This window comes from Lagenorhynchus albirostris, chromosome 18, assembly GCF_949774975.1.
Source record: "Lagenorhynchus albirostris chromosome 18, mLagAlb1.1, whole genome shotgun sequence".
NCBI classification, from domain to species: Eukaryota; Metazoa; Chordata; class Mammalia; order Artiodactyla; family Delphinidae; genus Lagenorhynchus; species Lagenorhynchus albirostris.
This window is the reverse complement of record NC_083112.1, coordinates 24,173,706-24,197,727: the sequence shown is the minus strand read 5'-3', so window position 1 is coordinate 24,197,727 and position 24,022 is coordinate 24,173,706. Positions and strand designations below refer to the sequence as shown.

At 38.1% G+C, this 24,022-nt stretch overlaps 1 protein-coding gene across 2 annotated transcripts in view; it reads left to right on the top strand.

Annotated features, from left to right (window-relative positions):
• Positions 1–18,516, top strand: part of DGKH (diacylglycerol kinase eta) — a 167,025-nt gene extending 148,509 nt beyond the window's left edge. The window contains exons 24-31 of one of the 2 annotated variants that reach the window (XM_060128750.1): positions 229–363; positions 1,541–1,704; positions 5,606–5,711; positions 6,716–6,808; positions 9,581–9,700; positions 10,883–10,991; positions 12,472–12,602; positions 17,467–18,516. In XM_060128750.1, the coding sequence (XP_059984733.1) occupies positions 229–363; positions 1,541–1,704; positions 5,606–5,711; positions 6,716–6,808; positions 9,581–9,700; positions 10,883–10,991; positions 12,472–12,602; positions 17,467–17,550 (942 nt within the window). In that variant the 3' untranslated portion in view covers positions 17,551–18,516. The remainder of the gene's footprint in view (positions 1–228; positions 364–1,540; positions 1,705–5,605; positions 5,712–6,715; positions 6,809–9,580; positions 9,701–10,882; positions 10,992–12,471; positions 12,603–17,466) is intronic. The other variant, XM_060128751.1, reaches the window with a different exon arrangement.
• The last annotated feature ends 5,506 nt before the right edge of the window (positions 18,517–24,022 follow it).

Sequence of the window (24,022 nt, the reverse complement as noted above, 5' to 3'; positions counted from 1 at the left end):
ACTTCACTATTTGGGCCACTGAGAAAGCTATTCCAAATGACTCCTACACTGTATATTCATCTGTAAAATAATGGACTTTCTTGTCATGTCAGTTGTTACCGTGTTATCCTAAGTGGAAAAGCATAACATTACATTCCACAGAAGGGATTAAAAGTCAAGTGTGAATACAAGACTGAGTGTCAGCTTCTCAGGATGATTTGTACTCTAAAATAACTTGTTTTATTTCAGTGCCGTACAGTAAAAATCACTATATTTGGCGATGAGGGAGTCCCAGTGCAGGTGGATGGCGAAGCATGGGTTCAGCCTCCAGGGATTATCAAAATTGTGCACAAAAACAGAGCTCAGATGCTCACAAGGGACAGGGTATGTAACAAAACAACATTCTTCTAAATTTTCCTTTAAAAAGAATCTTAAATTGTTTTGCAAAATAGAAACCAAGGGAAAAGATTTAAATTGTCTTTTAAGTCTGACATTTAGATTGTGCTTTAAAATATGAACAAATATTTACTTAGTTCTTAAAATAATTAGCTTATTTTTTTTAGGTTTAGAGAAAAATTGAGCCGAAACTACAGAGAATTCTGATTCCATTCCCAAATCCCTCCTCACCTCCCTATTCCCCTATCATATTCCCCTAGTGTGTTCCCCTTAACATCTTGCTTTAGTGTGGTACATTTATTACGGCTGATGAGCCACTATTGATACATTATTATTAACTAAAATAGTAGTTTACATTACTCTTCGTGTTCTACATTCTACAGGTTTTGACAAATGTACAATCACTTGTCCTCCACCTACCCATCCTCTCTTATCCCAACCCTGGCAACCCCATCTTTTTACTGTCTTTATAGTTTTGCCTTTTCCAAAATCTGTATTTTTTTTTTTAATTATATTTTATTTTTGGCTGCGTTGGGTCTTTGTTGCTGCGCGCGGGCTTTCTCTAGTTGCAGCGAGCGGGGACTACTCTTCGTTGTGGTGTGCAGGCTTCTCATTGCGGTGGCTTCTCTTGTTGCAGAGCACGGGCTCTAGGCGCTCTAGGCACACAGGCTTCAGTAGTTGCAGTGGGTGGGCTCAGTAGTTGCAGCACATGGGCTTAGTTGCTCCACAGCACGTGGGATCTTCCTGAACCAGGGATCAACCCCCTGTCCCCTGCATTGGCAGGCGGATTCTTAACCACTGCACCAGCAGGGAAGTCCCCAGAATATGTATTCTTAATTAAGGTCACACCCATAACAAACAAGGCTGCAATATCCATCCTGTCTGTTACGCATATAATAGTAAACATTGAAGCATAAATTGAAGCTGTCTTTTTAAAAACTTTTCAGTCATATAATCATCATCATCAATTACATTACTTTTTATTAGTTGCAGTCCACTAGAAAACTTTAAAATATCTTTTTTGTACTTATGATAGATTTAATGAGGTGTTAGATTAGGGAAAACAATAGTCATTTCAGAGTCACTCATGTACTATCTAAATACACATTTATTTGGGCCTCGGAGCTCTAAACTAACAATTCATTGCAATATTGATTTTAAATAGGCCTTTGAAAGCACTCTGAAATCTTGGGAAGATAAGCAGAAGTGTGATTCTGGTAAACCAGTTCTTCGAACGCATTTGTACATCCAGCATGCAGTTGACCTGGCGACAGAAGAGGTGTCTCAGATGCAGCTGTGCTCGCAGGCTGCAGAGGAACTCATCACCAGGTACCGAAGTCCTGTGAACCTTGGGAGCTGTGAGAATGCTGGTCTTGGCCAATTTTGGTTTTTGTATTATTTTTTTAATAAATTCATTTATTTTGTTTATTTATTTTTGGCTGCGTTGGGTCTTCGTTACCTCGCACAGGCTTTCTCCAGTTGCAGTGAGCGAGGGCTACTCTTCGTTGCGGTGCATGGGCTTCTCATTGTGGTGGCTTCTCTTGTTGCAGAGCACGGGCTCTAGGTGCACGGGCTTCAGTAGTCGTGGCGCACGGGCTTAGTTGCTCCGCAGCATGTGGGATCTTCCCGGACCAGGGCTCAAACCCGTGTCCCCTGCATTGGCAGGTGGATTCTTACCCACTGCACCACCAGGAAAGCCTGGTTTTTGTAGTTTTAATACATCATTGCAGTTGTTTGGGGTATCTAGAAGAGATGCCTTTACCCTCCTTCTTCATTTGCTGCTTCATTTATGCCTCAGTATTCACTGTTTTTTTCCATCAGCTCGCCTCCAACACACGCGTGCACAGACCTGTGTTCTCCACAGGCCAGATCTCTGACTTCCTGAAACACAATGGAGAACTCGCCTAATGAACCCTGTCATGTTTTACATATATATATAAAACCCTTCCATTATTATTTCCCCAGTTTACACATAATCTTTACACTATACTACTCACTTATATGGTGCCTCATAATTTTTAAGTGTTTATGGGAGGTAGAAGGAAATGCAAACATTAACCATGCAAAAAACCCCCAAAAAAGTCAGGGGGTGAACGTGGGAAGAGTCCAAGAATCAGTTTCCGGCAGATGTATCACAGAGTTTGTGAGACCACAGAAATTAATTTTAGGAGACAGAAAGAGACGATAAAAATAATAAGTTCTGTGACTGCAAAACGGCTAAAAATCACTATGACCAGGGGCAGACTTCAGGGGGGAGGAGGGACGGTGGGCAAGTTTCTTATCTCCTCCTCACCTAAATCTTATCCACCAAATGGGGATACAAGCTGCCTGACCAGGTCGCTGTGAAGGTTAAGTGAGACCCACCATGTGAAGTGCTTATTAGCACAGCATGTCTGGTGTACTCAGTGTTCTGAGCATGGTCACTCATATTTTTCCCACACCTTCACCTGGTCACTGATCAAAATGTTGAAATAGAAAAGAAGGAAAGGGGCTTCCCTGGTGGTGCAGTGGTTAAGAACCCGCCTGCCGATGCAGGGGACGCAGGTTTGAGCTCTGGTCCAGGAAGATCCCACATGCCACGGAGCAACTAAGTCCATGAGCCACAACTACTGAGCCCACATGCCACAACTACTGAGCCCACGTGCCACACCTCCTGAAGCCGTCACACCTAGAGCCCATGCTCTGCAACAAGAGAAGCCACCACAATGAGAAGCCCATGCACCTCAATGAAGAGTAGCCCCTGCTCTCCACAACTAGAGAAAGTCCACATGCAGCAATGAAGACCGAATGCAGCCAAAAATAAATAAATAAATAAATAAATAAATTTAAGAAAGAAGAAAAGTGAAGGTTGACCAGATTTGCTTTTGGTCTACCTAGTTTGATTCCCCATATCTCTTTATAAATTTTGCAAATGATGAAAATCAGGATCACTCATTAATTTTCACAATGTATTCATTCAATATTCAACAAATAATTTTGAGCCTCTTCTGTGTGCCAACCATCATATTAGGCACTGGGATGCCACGATGACTGCAGTCCCTCTTCATAATTTGCTGGCAGAGTAGTAGGAGGGAGATGTGTGGCCAAAGATCTGTCACAGTGGGCACTGTGGATGCCCAGAGGAGGCCAGAGGCAGTGAGGGAGGCCTGCCTGGAGGAAGTGACTTCTCAGCCTAGTCTTGAAAGAAGAATAAGAGAAGGAGTAATCTAAGAATGGGAGCCAGCCTGGGTAATAAAACCCAGAGGAGTGTGAGTGCATGGTACTTTTAGGAAATCTCAGGGTGTTTGGAGTGACTGAAATGTTAACGTGGTATATTTGAGAGTGTGGAAAATGTGGACAGAGAGTTGAGCGGCGGTGGGGGGGTGGGCAGATCTTTATCAGGATGTTTCTGGAAGCAATGTGAAGCACTGTCCACAGAACAGCAAAGCTGGGGCAAGGGTGAACACTGTCAGAATGGTCCTGTTAGGAAACAATGGACTGAGGCAGTAGAGATGGGAAGGAGAAGAAGGATTTAAGATAGGTTAGGGTCTAAAGTTGGTACACAGGCACGTTCAGGATGATCCTAAGTTTCCTAGTGAATGGCTGGTTAGACTAAGGTGCCTTTGATGAAGCCATATTATTCAGGAAGAGGAACAGATTTTGAGAGGGAAAATGATGGGTTCCATGTTGGACTTACAGAATTTCAGTTACATTAGAAATACCTAGGAGGAGATTCAGTTAGCAGTTGAAAATGTTAATTTGAAGTTGATTTACAACTTTCTTTTTCCTTGAAAATTAGAATAACGTTTATCTATCTCTGTTCTTCTTGTTAATAACCTCTTCTTCATGATTTCTCAAGGTTATTGGTAAGGATGCTTAGGTGACATTTGCAAGTTCCTTTGTGCCTTGGATATCAGTGTAGGATCCTTAAGAATTAAACTCTTGATTCAGCCATGTGGGGCTTCTGTCTCTTCTTTTATTCTTCCCTTTCCAGATTGAAGATCATTTTCCTTGAAGATGTTAGAAGCAAAAGGATTAGGATAGTCTTACCTTCTTGTCACCTGCAAAGCTTGCATCATTTTCTAGCAATCAGTAGAACTTCTCCTCCTTTTTATTTTTTTGGCTGCATCAGGTCTTAGTTGCAGCGCACGGGCTCTTCATTGTGGCACTTAGGCTTCTCTCTAGTTGTGGCATGCGGGTTTTTTTTTTCTCTCTCTAGTTGTGGCGCATGGGCTCTGTAGTTTGCAGCAGATGGGCTCTCTCGTTGAGGCTCCCGAGCTCAGTAGTTGTGGCACGCGGGCTTAGTTGCCCCATGGCATGTGGGATCTTAGTTCCCCAACCAGGGATCGAACCCGCGTCCCCTGCATTGGGAGGTGGATTCTTTACCGTTGGACCACCTGGAAGTCCCTCTCCTCCTTTTTCTTCTTGGCCTCATTGCCTCCAGAATCGTGTCATTCTAGGACTGTTCTTGAAGGTTTATATTCCAGAGGACAGTGGCACTACAGGCTTTGGCGTTGGATAGACGTCGATTCAAATCCTGGCTCTATCACTGTATGTGAATTAGTATGTGATTTAGTATCACATACTAAATCTTTCTGAGCCTCAATGTCTTCATCTATAAAGTGGAGAAAGGCAACCACAGCTACCTTTTAGGTTGTGAATATTAAATTAGATAATGAATATAAAGCACTTAGCATATAGAAGATATATGTGGCAATGTTTTTCCCCTAATCTGTTGTATTTGTGCCTGGTTGAAGTTTCAGCGAATAAAAGATGTGTCTACGCTCTACATTTGGGACCCCTCTCAACTTTCCAGTGATACAGCAAAATGAAATGTTACTATGCCCTCTTCTTCCAAATAACACCTCAATATGCTTATCTCTGATTCTAGATCTAACTTTTTTTATATAGAAGATTTGGGGTTAGTATTTTTTGTTGCAACAGGGTTTGAATTTTGTAAATCTACCCCATGCCATTCATAATCGAGCAGTTATTAAATAAATTTCCTTTCATGACCTTTTTTTTTTTTTTTTTTTGCGGTACGCGGGCCTCTCACTGTTGTGGCCTCTCCCGTAGCGGAGCACAGGCTCCGGACGTGCAGGCTCAGCGGCCATGGCTCACGGGCCCAGCCGCTCCGCGGCATGTGGGATCTTCCCGGACCGGGGCACGAACCCGCGTCCGCTGCATCGGCAGGCGGACTCTCAACCACTGCGCCACCAGGGAAGCCCATTTGCCTCGTTTTTGCTTTCAGGATTTGTGATGCAGCCACCATCCACTGTCTTTTGGAGCAAGAGCTGGCGCACGCAGTGAACGCATGCTCCCACGCACTGAACAAAGCCAACCCACGCTTCCCAGAGGTGAGGAGCCAATGGTAAATGCCCATTCCGCAGATTTTTTGGTGTTCCACATATAGCTTGGTACAAAATGTGCCACATCCTTTGAAAGAACATAATACTAGTCTATACGCGTCTCAGCCAGAAGCTTATCATTCGATTGTGGCCAGGTTTTTCTTTATTTTCCTTTTCTGCTGTGTTTCCACTCCTGCTCTTTAATTTGCTTCCTTTTTTTCTATTTCACTTTCCATCACTTGTCACCTTCCCATCTTCCTTGTGCTCCTTCTCTTTTTAAGTACTACCATTCCTCTTTTTTACCTTCTCCCCTGCACCTTCATATAGGGCAAGCCTAGATATCATGCATTTAACTAGAGCTGTTCATGCATTTTTGAGGTTGTCCACTGAAATTATTCTCCATTTTGTTTTACTAAATCAGTAAATTTAGTTAATTTTCTAATGTAGAAGTTAATAATAGAGTGGATAGAATAGAAATGTGATGAAATGTGATGTAGGGCATAGAGAAAACTGGTAACATTATTTTTACCCTTTCAATTATTCAGTTGATTTACCTAAGTTATTATACAAATAAGTGTGAGTCCTCAAGATTATTAAAATCTAAAAATCAATCCGGTTGGAACTGTGGAGAGTGATACTCAATGGATAGAATTAATTATGATCAGATAATGTCCCTTTTAAGACATAATTTTCTTTGACTTAATTCTTGTGGGAATATGTGTCTGTTGTCGCCAGCATATACATGTTCGTGTGTAGGAGATGTGGTCCTGGGTGTATTCACTACAGTCAGTGCATTCTTCTGGCTCTGTGCTCACAGAATTAGAAGAGGTAATCATGCTAACGAATGTGAGTGTGAAATTTTGCAATTACCATAGAATTTTGGTAGACTTTTTAAAGTATTTGCGATGTGAATTTAAATCGGAAGAGTAAAGTGTAAAGTACTCGCTGATGATTGAATCCCAATTTAATACAGAACTACTTGTCTTTGATGTTTTGTTTTGTTTTTTTCCTAGAGTCTTACGAGAGACACTGCCACTGAAATAGCCATCAATGTGAAGGCCCTGTATAATGAAACAGAGTCTTTACTAGTTGGCAGGGTTCCTTTGGTAAGGAAAAGAAATGGTGGATAACATCAGAATGATGATAAATGTATGGTTCTTGTGTTCATTAGGGAGCACGCATTCATCAGATTCTAATGCACAAGCAGCCTCCGGCCTCCATCCCTAGAGCTTCCTTTTTACCTAGCTTTTGCCTTCAAGAAAATTTATGGCTACACCTGGGAGTTACAATTTAGGCTAACAGGAGTAGAGATTTCCCCTCATCGTGGTTTTTTTTTGTTTGTTTTTTAATAAATCCTTATTGGAGTATAATTGCTTCACAATACTGTGTTAGTTTCTGTTGTACACCAAAGTGAATCAGCCATATGCATACATATGTTCCCCCCAGTCGGCTTTGAGAATCTTGAACTTTACAGAGAGTGGTAGACATTCCCTAGGGACTCATTAACCCATTAATGCAGAAAAGTAGAGGAAATCATGAGTTGTGTTCCTGGAATTAACATTTGAAATATGATTGTTATTTTCTAGATTTGCTTAGATGATGCTTTCTAGATTCCGTGTTTCAAGAACTAAATTTCAAGAACTAGACCTATTCGTAGGTTAACTCAAGATGGGTGTTGGAAATCAAGTTGCAGCCAAGTCTGAATCAGACCACAAGTTCATGGACCTCAGTCCTTTACTAATCAGCCTTTCTTCCCTCACCCTTGAAATGTTCTAGCACGTTGGGTCTTTTCGCCACCTAGTGTTCCATTGTAGGTTATTCACACATGCTGTTGTAACTGTAGAAGGCCAGGTACATTAGCTATTGTTTTCTTCCTTGTAACAATTTGGATTAATTGATAGGTGATGATCTTAAAACATTTCTCTTTACTGTAATTTTATCTCTTTCTTGGGAAGATGTATACATCTAAATAAAAGCGAGAATAAAAGTCATAGCATCTGGTACAGTGGAAGAACGAGAGGTGTGTTCCATAGACTAGCCAACTGTAAGTGATTGGTTGGAATATCTGCTTGACTGGAGTCCAGAGTAAAATGTATCACCCTTGGAGCATCCTTTGCTCTTAGAAGAGAAGCTTCAAGGCTGCATGAAGTCCATTGCTTTTACCCACCTCCGAGGGAAGCTCAAGTATAACTTCCTTGGGGCCAGAGGTGGCTGCCTTTGCTATGGTCGTGAAGAGAAATTTTTAGGAAGAAACATTGAATCTCTCTTCTGATAAAACCAATGAGAAAATCTTCTTGGCTATTCTTGGCACTTCTATTATTAACCTGAATTCTTCTTGCTGCTCTTCTAAAATTAGTCCTATAGGAAAACCAGTGAGCTGTGACCTTGGTCCCAATTATTGGATGAAGGACATGTATTTTTTTCATGTTATTTGAAATACATTTAAGATAATTTCTGATTGACGAGAACTAAAAGCATAACTTATGCTGTATTTTAGCTCTCTACACTGAAAATACCCATTAAATGTTACTTGGTTAATATTAATCAATTATATTATGTTAACGTATAAGGATTCCCCTCCACTTTTAATTCTTCTGTCATTGTCAAATATGGATGTTTGGTTTGAAATGTATACCAGTGAATTTTTTTTTAATATTTGGCAATATTGATATCAAAATAGTCAGTCGTGTTTGAGAGCAACTAAGTTATATGCTTCATTTTGCTTGTAGAATGAATATGCAATAACCATTTTATCAATTTTGTAAGACATATATTCTTAGACTTAAAGGAAAGTGGTAAATTTTATTTGACCTGGTGGAAAATCTCCATAATTTTATTAACTTCTAGAAATGCTAGATCCCTTGAATAACAGAGGGAGAAAAATAATGTCCCTAATAAATAACAGTAATATTCTCTCTGAACCTTCAGCTTAAAATTCTGTGAACCTATATGTAGGTACTCTACAATTTTAAAGTAGTTTATAAAGGTATTGATTAGCTGGAAGAGATCTTAGAAAGTGTGTAGTCACTTTCTACTATTTATTGAGAAGGAAACTTAAGACCCCTGAAATCAATTCATCTTCCCTTGGTTGCATAGTTAGTAAAAAGGCCAGGACTAGAATTCAGTCGCCTCCCTTTCAATTCTGCACCTAACAGTGTTTGTTTCACCTTTATTCATTTACTGAATTTGTAAGTGACTTTTAATAACTGCTTCAAATGGGTGGATAATAGGTGACCAGTTAAATTCTCTTTAAAGTTTGCTAGCCCTCTTCCAGGTTACAAGCCATTTAGCTTTTTGCTTTGCCCTGATTTGTACAACAACTTTTTGTCACAAATTTTTCTGAGATCCATGGGTCTTTTTTTAACCTGTTATTTTAATTATCCAGAGGATTTTTGTGCCAGGCAGTTCTTATTATATGACATAATTTTGACCAATTTAAAATATTATTATTTGTTCACACAGCGACCTATGTAAATCAGAATGATTTTTGCCACAAAGAAGTAGAATGATGAGATTACTCCCTAGTGCAAGCCGGCAGAATGGGCGGATGGATGCATGGATAGGAAGGGAGGAGGGTTGGATTTACATAGAAAAAACATCACCATAAGTAATACTTTTCTCTGTGAAATTATTAAAGTCACACTAGCTACTTATATCATCTTTGGGAAGTAAGGAATAAATCTATTCAGATTTGCTTAAATGAACTCAGTATAAAATAATTTGTTCTTTTTTCCATATTCTTTTGTATTAAAACCAACAACAATCTAGCCTCGTCTGATAAGAGATGAGGATGTTCAGTGTCAGTAAAATAATTTATTCTGTTTGAGGTTGGTCACTGAGGCTTGTTTTATTTTGTTTTTAATCTGCTGGTCAAATAGCAGTTGGAATCTCCACATGAAGAGCGGGTATCCAATGCCTTGCATTCCGTGGAGGTGGAGCTACAGAAATTAACAGAGATCCCTTGGCTTTATTATATCTTACACCCAAATGAGGATGAGGTATGTAAAATTTGTCCTGTTTCTTTATAAATGTGTACGCTTTGTGACAATAGAATTTGAATGCATCCTTTGAAAAAGAGATGTTCAGGAGAAAATACATTTTGAATATAGTCGTCCTCCCTTCTCTGCAGGAAGTATACGTTCCAAGACCCCCAGTGGACCTCAGAGGAGTACTGAACCCTATATATACTATGTTTTTCCCTATACATACATACCTAAGATAAAGTTTAATTTATAAATTAGGCACAGTAAGAGATGAACAACAATAACGAATAATAAAATAGAACAATTATAACAATATACTGTAATAAAAGTTATGTGAATGTGGTATCTCTCTCTCTCAGAATATCTTATTGTACAAATGTAATGCCTTTTCCATATCAGCTAAGCACTTCTCATGCACTGTGGCTATAACCTTTGCAGTTTGAGATGCAACAGCAAAACTAGCATGAATTTCTTTTTCCTTCTTCACAATTTCACAGACAGAAGATTCGTTCTTACTGTAGGTCTTAGCAAGCTCAGCATACGATTTTTCTCTTTCCTTATTAAGTCGAGAACTTTCAGCTTTTCATTAAAGGAAGCAATTTTACAGCCCCTTTTTGGCATATCTGAATTGCCAGCTTCACTACTCTTGTGCCTCGGGGCCCTTGTTAAGTAAAATAAGTGTGACTGGAACACAAGCACTGTGCTACCACAACAGTTGATCTGATAACTCAGATGGCTACTAAGTGACCAACAGATGGGATACGCTGGACAAAGGGATAATTCACATCCCAGACGGGATAGATCAGGATGGCTCACGATTTCATCATACTACTCAGAACGGTGCACAACTTAAAATTTATGAATTGTTTATTTCTGGAATTTTCCATGTAGTATTTTCAGACCATGGTTGACCGCAGGCAACAGAAACCGCGGAAAGGGAAACCACAGGTCAGGGGAGACTACTTTCAGATGCACTTTTCTTGAACCAACGAGAAAAAGCTTTTATGTGAACAAAGGCATCTTATGGGAATCGGTACCTTTTCAGGAGTACGTAACATTGTGAACTTTTGGGGAAGAAGTTACCACTTCAACAATATTTTGTGTGGATAACTTACATCTATGTTATCTGTGCTATCAGAGTGGGTTTTTCTTCTCCTAACATCCTGAGAAAATTCTCTTCTTGCTCGACTCGAACAGGAGCCCCCCATGGATTGCACCAAGAGAAACAGCAGAAGCACAGTATTTCGTATTGTGCCCAAATTCAAAAAGGAGAAGGTTCAGAAGCAGAAGACAAGTTCACAGGCTGGTAGGTGATCCACACGGGAAGGGAAGGGATAACATTATGAAAAAAATAACGTATTGAGGTGGTATCACCTCATCACCGAGGGGATGAAAGTGATCTGAGACTAGAGAGTGGTGATTACTGCAGCATGTTATGAATGTACTAAATACCACTGAACTGTACACTATAAAATGGTGAATTTCATTTTATGTTCACTTTACCATAATAAAAAAGTCATATCACACCTAAAATAAATCCAAACACGAGTAGGAGTCTGTAGTCATGCAGTTAACAAGTCTACAAGGCGGTTGCCGATTTGCTTCTACTTTGCTGAGTGAATGTCAGCATGTCTGTTAGATGGGTCTTCGTCTTGCTAACAATAATTCAAGGCTTGTAACTCGTTTTCCTTCTTCAATGTGCAAAATCTATATCATTTTGATAAATGGAACGTAGAAACTTTCGTTTACTCCTTTAACTTGCTAGATATATTTTCCACCTCAAGTTATATATTCTCTTCCTTCTCTTTTAAGGACTTACGATGCCATTTCAGCCCCTCAGTAATGACAGTCCACTGTGACACTTGTATTCTCAAGCAAAGATTAAACTCTCTCTTGGGTATTCTTTCAAGTTCCCTTTCCACCTTTCCTTAGAGATTAAATTTAATGCTGTACTACTGCTAAAGACCTTCAAGTTCTGTGTATATGATGGTAGGTGCCTTTCATAATCAAATCATTTTGTAACTCTTCTGAGTTAGCCATCTCATTTTGAAAAGTGATACATAACCTTATTTTTGACAATCGTAAAGCAGCTATTGAAGGGCATTTTAAAACCAAATGTGGCAAACAAGGAGACTTTTATTAAGCTAATCAATGTTGGGTAAAATGTATAAAAGAGTGATTGTACATACTGTAAAATAACAACCCAACTAATCTTAGAAAGCGGTGTTGACAGTTTTTAGATGACATTAAATTGATTTAACAATACATTTATTGCTATAATTATCAATAATGGTAATCATCAAAACCAATAAAGGCAGTACTTGAAGTCAGCAAGACCTGAAGCAGAAATCTGTGTAAAATTGTACCCTGTGTCAGATTTTAAATTTTAATTAGCATTTGTAGCTAATTAAACTATAATAAGTTTCATATATGGTCCTTAAGGAAATCATCAGAGCTTATTTAGACCTTGTACTACTGATCCTAATCATGAGAAATACATTTTTTATACATACTGTGCAGTTTGCATGGCTTTAAGGAGGAAATTGAGCTAAAGAGAAAGGCACAGGTACGCAGCAGTGAATGTCCTTGTAGAGTCAGATCCTTGTGTTGACTGATAGTCTGAAACTTGCATGGGAAAACGTGGAATTGCAGTTTTGTTGAGACAATACCTTGAACCTTTCCCTTTGCTAGCACTGCCGCTGTACTCTGTTTCGCATCTTCTTTGGCCAACCTGTGCTTTGTAATGCATGTAGAAATTAAGGGGGTTTTGCTCTTAACTTTGGTAGTTCAGAAATGGGGCACAGAGGAAGTTGCTGCTTGGCTGGATCTGCTCAATTTGGGAGAGTACAAAGAAATCTTCATCCGTCATGACATCAGAGGGGCTGAACTCTTGCATCTGGAAAGGCGAGATCTTAAGGTATTTCCTTTGTGCTACTTCTGCTCTTAAAGTTTTTCTTGCAAAACAGACTCCTTTCTCCTGTGCTGTTCTGTTCTGTGCTTATAGCTTGGCTTATGTTATGCAAACGTGCAGTAATCTAATATGCCTTGTCCTGTGGTCTGAGTTCCTGGTATGCATTTTGAAACAAGAATGTCAGCAATATTTTTCTGTCAAAATCATTGACTGTTATAGCTAAAGCTTAGCATGAATTTAGTAAGTTTTCTCTGCATCCATTGGTATGGCTGTTCCTGTGCTAATATTTCCAAATGGATCATATTTCCATCGGCTCATTTTTTTGGATCAACGTGAAAGGTGATATTGTTGCTGAAAATATCTAATTAAAGGTTAACAACTAAAAATTAATTCAAAATGCCAATAACAAAGCCTTTCTAATATATGGAACTAGATGAGAGACTTACAGCAGTGGCTACTTGGAATCCTATGATTTGGTTGTGTTTTAAAATTGAGCTTTCAGAGGTCACATGAACAACTAGACAAATAAATTCAAATTTCCTTTCCATGACTTATTATTAAAATTGTATTCTTCTCAAAAATAAATTTATTATTTTCTTTAGTAAATGAAGTAAAAATTATGCCTTGTTTTTGCTAGAAGGCAGCCCAAAGTCTATTTGTCTTTTATGACAGGGAACGAAAAGTATTAATTCATGGTCTGCAGCAATTCCCTTTTATTCTTTGGGTGGAGACGCAACCATAGAAATGGCCAAAGAAGCATATTCTGTCCCAGGGTTAGAAGTAGGATTTTGTAATGTTATATTTTCTTACCCCACGCTGCCATTTAAAAATTCCAAGACTGATTCATAAGCAACTGACAAAGCCTTCAACATTTGTTGGATTGATTCCTTTCCTGTAGACCAGGTTCTAAAATGCGTAGAATTATGAGACAGTAAATTCCTAATAAATTCATGAACGGTTGTGCCTTTATCTACAAATACGTTAGCAGAGATCTTTGACCCCATGATGGGTAACCTAAAGTATAGATTTTTATAAAGCAGAGTCATAAAGTTTTAGCACATCAAAAGTAGACACCACTTATACCTAAACATTTTTAGCCAGAATAATAATAAAATAATAGATTAACTAATTATCTTAGTTGAGAGTCCCAAATCTGGAACATAGCAAAATACATAGTGTTACAGTTCATAAAGTAAAAATTACTTCAACACTTGAATACACCAAAAACTAAATGTAGAGGATCATTACGTGGAACATATTTGTGTAGCTTCTGATATCCTTGGCAGGCAGCAATATTTATTGAATAGCTACTGATTAATATATTATGCCAGCTTCTCTAGGTGGCATCTGCCCTCTAGAAGCTTGCATTCCATTTGCCGTGAATAATCGTATGTTCAAGGAAAAGGCTGTGTGTGTATATAAATAGACATGTATATGTTACATATATGTACATACAAACATATATAAACATACACACACAGTGAGTGAAGCAGTTATTTGCAGAGTGAAAAAACAAAGCTCACACAGAAAAGTCAAAGTTAGACTGATAGGACCTGGCTGGAAAAAAAATAAGAGTACAAAGGAGCTGCTGATTAAGAATTATGTTAGTAAAATTTCTATTTAGTTTTTCATGAAACTTTGTTGTTGTTTTTATTTTTAATGCAAATTACATTCTTTCCCTTAAAACTTTTCTTTTAAAAGTTTTATTGACATAGTCCATTTTAACTCTTTTGGTTCTAAAACAGGGTGTGGGGCAATGGGAAGGGAAAGTAATTTTACAGAAAGAGCCTTCAGTAGAACAAAACCGAGCTAGAGAACGAGCTATCCTCGTACTCTGTGGTTATAGCTGTAAGAGGGAGCAGACCCTTCAGAGGAAAGTCTCTTAATGTTGGTGAAGGGTTACCTACTCCCTAGGTAATCTTGTCCATTCCCATTGCTTCGAATACTGTCTGAATATATCATGGGTTCACAAGGTTGTGACCTCATTTGTAAACTTTAGGATTATATCACCAACTCTACTTGCTACTTGGCCATCACACAGGATGTCAATCTTAACGTGTCCACACCAAACTTCTACTCTCCTGTCCTACTCCCATTCTGCCCCTTCTCCAGTGCTCTACATCTTAGCAACTCAGGGATGTGAGCTAGAGAAACCCAAGGTCATATTTAGCACCTTCCTCTTTCTTATCGTTTCCCCCCTAACTCATTAAACCCATCACATAGTTTGACTTTAATCTCCATACATTTCTCTTTCTCCTTTCCACAGTCCTTCCTCTTGCCTGTGTAAGGTCAGTATCTTCCTAACTGGCCCTCGCATTGCTACTCGTGCCCTCTCTCGTCCATTATCCACATTGCACAGTGACATTTTAACATCAGGTGTATCACTTTTCTGCTTAAAACCTTTTAGTGGCTTCCCATTTCAGTTAGAATAAAGACTCGCGTCTATGGGAGGCCTACAAGGTCTGCTTATATAGTCAACCTGCTATGGAATACTGGCCCTTGCTGGGCTATATACCCTTCCACCCTGGCCCTATTTCATTTGCTTAAAAATACTGACCTCTCTCACCTTAAGGGTGTACCCTCCTATGGTATGCTTCCCCCCCTCCCCATCACCTGGCTAACTCTCCTCAGATCTTGGCTCAGGTGTTACTTCCTTATCATCAAAACAACTAGAGATAGCAATGTGACAGTCTAAAGGTGGGAAAGGGGAAATATTGCTAATGTGTTTTAACAGACAAATAAACTGATTGCATTATTTTACCTCCTAGAAGGCAGTAGGAAAAAGTGAGGGATAACAAAGCAAATGGTAAAGACACAGGGGTTTTGTTTGGTTGGTTTTTTGTTTTCTCCATTTGGAAAGTTGTATATGTGTGCGTAGAAGGGTAACAGTATCTACAAAGCATGCCTCTGCAAAGTTAAAGCTATTCATCCAAAGAAAGAAAAAGTCAACACTAAAGAATATGATAAAAATAAATACATAACAGACATCATGGCATAACTTTATCACAGCCTAACTCCTAGAAGATGTGAATGTATTGAACTCAAACTAAAGAAAATATAGCTAAGAAGTTAGTGTAACTCTAGGGAAAACATTCATCTTGAGACACCAAAATAATAATTCTGGGTAGAGTCTGCATCTCTCAAAGAAGTTTTTATTCTTGAGAATACAGTGGGCACATGGCCTAAAATAAAATATTTAATATTAAAGGTATTTCTTAATCAGATAACTATGTTATCACAAAGTATAAAGAACATTAAAATATGCCACTCAAATCAAAGAATCTAAATGCCTCTGTAAATGCATCTGCCTTTCTATCTTCCTGTAGGGTTTGGCCTTGCTTTTAAGTTTGCTGTTTTAGCACACGCTCAGGAAATGTGTAGTTGCCTTAAGACTAATTGTGGATGACCTGGTATCATATGAGCAAATATTTTTCAGGGTCAGTTAAATATTGTAAAAATGATACCCTGAAATTATCTCAAGCTCAAAAAGAGCACTGGCTGTGGAAGGAGTATTTTCCAGAAGGATTCAGAATCATCAGTAGCATTGCTGCTATAGAATTCAAGGAGATCATAAAGTATATGGGAGAGAGAGAGCGCGTGCGCGCGTGTGTGTATCTTCTCAGACAAATAATTGTGGTACCTTATATTTTCTAGGCTGCTTTGAAAGTCATCTTTTTCCTAATTTTCAAATATTTCACGTTCTTTGTTTTGTGAAGAAGTTGTCTGACTTCACACAAATTGATGATGCCCATTACACTTAAAGAAGCTATAGGGAGGCCTTCACCATCTCTTTTAGTTTTTCAGACAGCGAATACTATGGCTGTCTTGGATGGGTCTCATTTATCACTGCAACAAGTATTTGTTCGCCAGGCTCCTGCTCTGTGCTGCCCACTCTGCAATCACCATTCATTTCTGAAAACTAAATATTGGTTCCTTGGTTCTTTTTTAGGAAGATAGTCCTTTAAGAAACAAGAATTCTGAGGGAAAGGGTCAAAAGTGTTTTGAGGAAAAGCATCAACCCACAGATACATACCAATGTTTATGTAATTGTTTATACTTATACATTACGAAGTATAAGGAATATTTAAATATTTCACTCAAATCAAAGGCTCTAAATGCAAGTTCAAATGCATTTGGATTCCACATTTAGGTCATGGGCACTGGAGTCTTCCCTGAGGATCAGGCCTCACTTGTAAGTTTAATATTTTAGCAAGGAAATGTATAGTTGTTTTAAGACTAATTGTGGATACCCTGGTGTCACATGTCACTTCTTTCAGAGATCACAAAAGGACCTGTGGTTTTTTTTGTTTGTTTTTTTTGTTTTCTTGTTTTTCGGTACGCGGGCCTCTCGCTGTTGTGGCCCCTCCCATTGCGGAGCACAGGCTCCGGACGCGCAGGCTCAGCGGCCATGGCTCACGGGCCCAGCCACTCCGCGGCATGTGGGATCCTCCCGGACCAGGGCACGAACCCGTGTCCCCTGCATCGGAAGGCGGACTTTCAACCACTGCGCCACCAGGGAAGCCCGGACCTGTGCTTTTTAAAACAAAAAAAAAAGAAAAAAGAGGAAGTAATTTTGACTCTTAAAGAATTGCCCTTGTGTATAACTTATGAGAATGTTACATTTAAGAGTTGTGTAAGATGTGATTTTTTTACTGGTCGGCAATTTTTTAATGTCAGGGTTTTTTTGGTTTTATAAACTTACTTTTCTAACTTTTACTTCCTAAATCATTGAATGTAAACTAAAATGAATGAGCTGAATGCTAACTGTGTTATTAGCTAGTTAAATATTTAATCCTCAGTTTTTCTCTTGTCAGTAAACTTCTTCCTCTTTCTTTTTTCTTTCTTTCTACCTTTTTTTTTTTATTTTTAGGACCTGGGGATACCGAAAGTGGGTCATATGAAGCGAATTCTCCAGGGAATTAAAGAGCTTGGAAGGAGCACACCCCCAGTCTGAGGTGTAATCATATTGGTGCTGTTCCTTGGAAGGAAAGTAATTGCTACTTAATACAAAGTCCTTGGGAGCCATTGGCTCTTCTTGTAGTTTTCTGCCTAGATAAATAAGCACCACTGAGGCACCTCTATGGCTTGATATGGGTGAAAAGTTTGATTTGAGGTATTAGAAAATATTTTGTGCCACAAAAATACATTCCACAAAGCCATTTTCTTATTGTGCAAACCTGACACATTCAAATTTGCTCATATTAGTAAAAAGGTGGGAGGAATCTGAGACAATTGCATTGTCCAAAAGGTGGAATTGCACAATGTTTACTTTCCTTTAACCTGGTCAGATGGAATGTTCTTACCGTGCAAACACATAACAATATGTAGCTGAAATTTCTTGGGTTTCATTATTGGAGGCATTGGCTTCTTACTTAAAATCACTGGCTAGAAGACTAAGATGTAAATTAAGTGGTGTTTTGAATTGGTATCACCTCAGATTCCTAGCTCTCAGTGGTCAAAGAATATGGTTAAAACCCCTCAAATACTATGAATGAATGCAAATCTTAATGCACGATGTTCCTGCCTGAATTGTCTTTCTGTTTCTTGCATGTCACATTTAATATGTAACACTTAGCTTTAATGTCAGTTTTAATGGAATTTAATTTATTACTACCTAAGTACCTTTTGGTTGGCTAAAGGCACTTTTCTGTTCTTTGATGTGGAATTTTGCATAAATATTCTATATCTAAGAATTTGTGAACATGTGTCTGTGCCCTAATCAACAAATGATATATATCTTATGCAAGCCAATTTTATACCAACCTATCATAAACAGTAGGTGTGCACATTAAGAAAATTCTCTGGATATTTTCATAAAATTATATGTTCTGTTGCCTAACAAAACTTACTATAGCTCTCCGTACCAAAATTCCCACATTCTGTTTTAAATTTTTCATTTCAATTAAATAATTATTTAATACTCTGTTTGCATCTATAATATAGCAGACTGTTGACATCCAGGAATTTCCCCAACGGCTCAACTGGGATTGGTATACTGATTGGTCACCCAGACTCGTCCACTGGCTAAAGGGACTCCTGACACAAACTTCCCAACAAAAGAGATTTAAATTTTTTCTTAAGGGCTTTCCATTATTTATTATTATCTCACTTAATTCTTACATCCTATCAGGTAGATATTATTTTCCTTTTTGTAAACCACTATACTTCAGTCTAGCGCATGAGGAGTCAACATTACAATGATCAAAATCTTTGAAAGCCAAAGGCATACATATCAAAAAGTCACAAAAATGTCCTTAAATAAATTTTCTTTAGACATTATATACCAAAAAATTAATTCTAATGTTTAAAAATCTTCTATATAAGAGAAGTAGACAGGGTACTACTGACCCAGTGGTTAACAATTTTCATAAAGTAGCCTTCTAGGTAGGTGCTCAAAAGATATACATATATACACATATACATTCACACTTGTGTACATGTAATCTGAACTATACTCTCATTGATATTTTCTAGACATTTATTTTCCAGATGCTTAAAGAGAAATATCGATGGGAAAACATTTAAAATGAGCTATTGTCTGACATATAATTTAATTATATCAAAAGGGTTTAAATATTTGATGCTTATCCTTATTTATAACTTGAGTATTTACTAGTAAAAATCACAAAATTTGGGCATCTGAAAAATAAATGAAACTTGATAGGTTCCTGACCAAGTGTGTCTGACTATATATTTTACCTAAGTTGTGAATAAATGGAAATTTTCCAAAGCGAATTGTATCAGGTAGCTTAAAAGAGCAAAGAGCTACTCAGTTAATTTTAATGTTATCCACACTTATGAAATCAAAGGTCTTCCTTTCCAGTCCCTTTTAGAGTCCCTCACCCTGCAGAGTATCCTGCTCTTTCAGGCACTTCCCTGTGTTCTCAGAACTCTCTGCTGAGATTGCGGATCCCTGTCCACAAAAAAAAAAAAAAAAAAAAAAGGAAAGGTGGAGGCCAGGAGGCAAGAAATCCTAGAAAAGAATGAATTAATGCAAACATCGTTACCGATTTTCACTCTCCCCAAATTCTCCTTTGCCAATAGGAAAGATTATCTAGTTATCACATGTTCAGAATTTAAGAGTAAGATGTAAATGATTAGATTTTGTATTTGATGTTGCTTTTTCACTCTTGAGTAACATCCATTATATATGTTGAACCTCAGTTAACAGAATCCTTAGCTAGAATTTTCCAGCAAATGGGTTTTGAATAGGAGCATTTTTCACTGTATGCATTGTCTGTGCATAGCTATGTAGGACCCAAAGGACATCACTCACGCCTGTTTGCCAGGATGGTGCCCTCAGAGCCTCCAGAGGCCAGTGTCAGCCTCGCAGAGGAATCAGCTTCTCATGGTAGATGGGGTTACAACAAAGATAGGAAGAGCTTCTCCACGTGGCTGATCCCAGCTCTGGGGAGTGCAGGTGGGGCCTCTGCACCTTGGTCCATGCATAAGCTGAGGTGAGAAGCTCAAGCCTGGGCCTGATTGCCAGCTGTAATTGCCGTCTTTCCTCCCCACCAGACTCTCCTTCATGTAGATAATTTGGGAGGGCTGGAGGGGGAATCACAGCTCACATCCACTTCCTTTCATTTTCCTTCACTGCTCGTTTTCCTGAGGAACAACTTACTTGTCAAGAAAGGGACAGGGTCAGGCCTAAATAAAATTTCAGAGTACTCAATTTTTCTCTTCCATCTGTCCCTCCACCTCACTTTCTGAGTTTCTTGCTTACTTCCTGGCTTCCCATTTTTCCACGTGCCCAATAGAGATGGTTGCTCAAATTCTCACTGCCACGTACTGCCCTTTCCTCATCAACTGTCCCACTACAAACGGACTCCTTTTATCTTGCCCCACCTTAGCACCCACTGTGGGTCATCTAGCCAAGTGTTAGGAAGAAAACAATGTAAAGAAACTGATTTTACAGTTTGCATTTTATAAAAGGAAAGTTACTAATCTAAATGAATTGATGGATTAGATCATTTGAGGACCATCACATATATTGCTGTGGCTGAGAAGAGGTGATCCCTGAATGTGTAAGATCTGTGCTGTCCTACTTGGTGGCCACTAGCTCCATGTGGCTGTTTAAAGTTAATTTAATTAGAAATTTAGTTTCTCAGTTGCACTAGCAACATTTCAATCACTCAATAGCCATAGTAGACAATACAGATGTTGAATAGTTCCATCACTGCAAAAATTCTACTGGATAGCACTGCTCTGCATCATTGCTACTCAAAATGTGGTCCATGCACCAGCAGCATCCGTATCACCTGGGAGCTTATAGAAATGCAGAATCTCAGTCCATTCCAGCCCTGTTGAGTCAAGATCTTCCTTTTAATAAGATTTGTTGGGTGATTAGCACTGGCCTAGATGCGTTTTTCTCTCTCCTAGCTAGGAGGGATCTGAGGTCTTTGAAGTTTCTCAAAATAGCTTGCTATCCAACCCACTGTTTCCTATCCCTTCTCCAACTAGTCCCAGAAATGAGCTGAAACTCATGCATCACCCAGCTGAGTTTTCTTCTCAATCCTTATTCCTAATCCAGGTTCTAGATGAGCCCTACCTACCCAGTATATATTTTGGTTATATTTTGGTAGATAAGGTGGCACACAGGAGATTGGCCAACACAACTGGCCTCTCTCCAGCCCCTCACCCCACGTCTAAGTCACTAACAATCTGCATTTGCTCATGTGACATTCTCATTTGTTCACAACTTAAGTCACAGGGAACATTTCAGAAGAATATGTACTGAGATAAGTAAAGACCGGGTTGATCTCCAACAACTTGTACTTCTCACTTTCGTTTATCAGTAGATTATCCTATTGACATAGTTCATGCTTGAGGACACATGCACACATTAAATGAATCATTAGGCATGCAAAAAAAAAAAAAAAGAGCGAGACCCAAAATGATTACAGGTAAAGTGAATGCGTCATTAAGACCCTAAAAGAAGGCATGTTTTGCTAGACTAAAGTCTGGCTTTCTTATTATGCTAACTTATCCTGATTTTCAGATAGTTAATAATTCCTTAAAATAGTGCCTGAAAAATAATATATTCTTGACCCTCAAAATACAAATTATTTAATTCTATAATAAGATCTGTCCGAGTGTGACATATGGTCAGTAAGCCTTTACTTAATTTTTACATAGTTATATAATTGACCAAAACATTATTGCCTAGAGATTCTTTAGCTAATTTTAATGAATAAAGAGACCACTACTTTAATCTCCATAGAAGTTATTTATAACAGGAATTGAGGAAGGAAATACCCATGCAAAACTATGACTTAGAAAATTAGAGTGGAAACGTCTCTACATCATTTCTAAAGTAAATTACCTATTATCTCCCACTGGGTTGACAACATAGTGGACTTTTCTGTTGTATAGATGTGAATTCCTTAAAGATACCGCTTTTCATTAAGCTGTAGAAACATTACATCTTTCAACCTTGACATCTAGGATCTCTCCTGCTCGCTCCTTCCAAAATGAACTTATCTTGCATTTTTCAAATGCAGGTTGGATGAAACAATGGGTTTAGAGATTGATGATATTAGTGGCAGTTCTTTAAATCAGCTGAAAAGAGTAAGAAGTGAAGATTCCTCAATATTATTGGTCAATGGAACAGCTTCCCAAGTGGTTTCCAGAGCTTGGCTGCCATGCCTCTGCCCTCACTGCCCCACGCCAAGTGCCATGGGGCCTGGGGCTTGTTTCTCTCTGCTATGGCATCTCCCCAGTGACTCTTGTATAGCAATCTCTGTGTCAGTTGGGGAATGTGTTGCCCTTGCAATAGAATGCCTGCTAAAGCAAAACTTTAAAGAGGCAATGATTATTGATTTTTCTAATACACAAAGCATTCATTTTTATTGTTATTATTGTTTCCTCTTTATTTCCTCCAAGTTTTGTTGAGAGGCATCTCCTTTAGAATAAAAAACTGTAAAGATTTATCGTGACAGAGAACGGAGAGATAAAAAGACAGCTGGACTGTACCTATTTGTATACTTCTTTCTGTTATTTTCAGGAAAAGAAGTTTAACAGAGTAACTGAGGCTGCCTTAAACTCAGTAACGATGTTTAAGAAAAACCCCATATTACTAATATAGATGAACAGGTTAATTCCCTTTATGTAATTAAGATTCTATTTACATATATTTATATCCTCTCCCTCTTAATTTTGTATGCACTTCCAAGTTTTAGTTGGAAAAATAGAAACCAAGCCACTACTTAAACGTTATAAAAACTCCACATAAAATATTTCATTTTAGCTACAAGTTATTCATTGTATAGGAATTTATGAATAGTCTGGATATTTCATAGAACTGCATTTCAAGAGCAAGTTAATCAAACCTAAAGGAACATAGGGTTACTTTCTCAATGGATTAACGTAAGTTTCATACTCAGTTGATAATGCCACTGAAGTAGGATAATGCAGTTAGATATTCAAGCTAAAAAGGAAAACAAATATATTTTGTTGTCCTTACTGTTTGCACTATTGTTTGCCACTGCTTAGCCATATCTGTTTCTATATTCTAAGTATTAAGCTGATATGTAGCTAAAGATTTCTTACAGTTCTGGTAACTGGTAACTAGTGCTGTGAAAGGTTTTGGCGTTGTAACATTCCCAGTTTTGTGAGTTATATATTGTATATTGAAGATGACTAATAAATTGGAGTAATATATTTATCTAGAGCTGGGAAAATATAATTATATTCAAATCTTCAAGTAAGTTGTATCGAAGTTTTTCTTCCTCTTAAGTGAAATGAAAGTCTCAGTTTTACATTAAAATGTCTATTTATACAACAGGTTTCTCCTTTTACTGGTTTTATTAATTTTCATATTAAAATTTTTCTTATCTTTTTATACCAAAAAACTGGTCACGCTGGTGATTCAAACTGCCAAGATGTATTTTAGTTTGTAGGACTTCTGGCAGACAAAGTATTTAATAACAAACCAGCTTTGTATATTTTGTGGCTTTGGGGGCAAGTATTTTACCTTTTGAAACTCTATGCGAGGCAGTGCTGATATCAGCAAAGTCAGTAATAGACAGTATTACTCATAATCATCAGTAGAAGGTTTTTACAAGTTGTATAAATCAGTGCATTTATTTATTATGTCGTGAAATGTAATCTTTATACAAAATGCTTATTCTAGATCTTTTCTTTGTTACTGCTGTTGCTTAGAGTGTAACAGCTCTGTTAACGATTTACTTACGTACTTGAAGTACTCATTTCTGTCAAACAGATGCCCAGTTTTTTTCCGTGTAAAAATCTGATTCTTTACCATCATAGATAACTGAAAAGTAATAGGGAGTTTGTTAAAAAAAAAAATTTCATGTTTAAGATAAATATGGAAAAAGGCATAAAGCCAAAAATGAAATCACCAATATTAAGTATTTACTGTAACCAAGGGATTCATCATGCTATATTTTGCCAATATATATTTT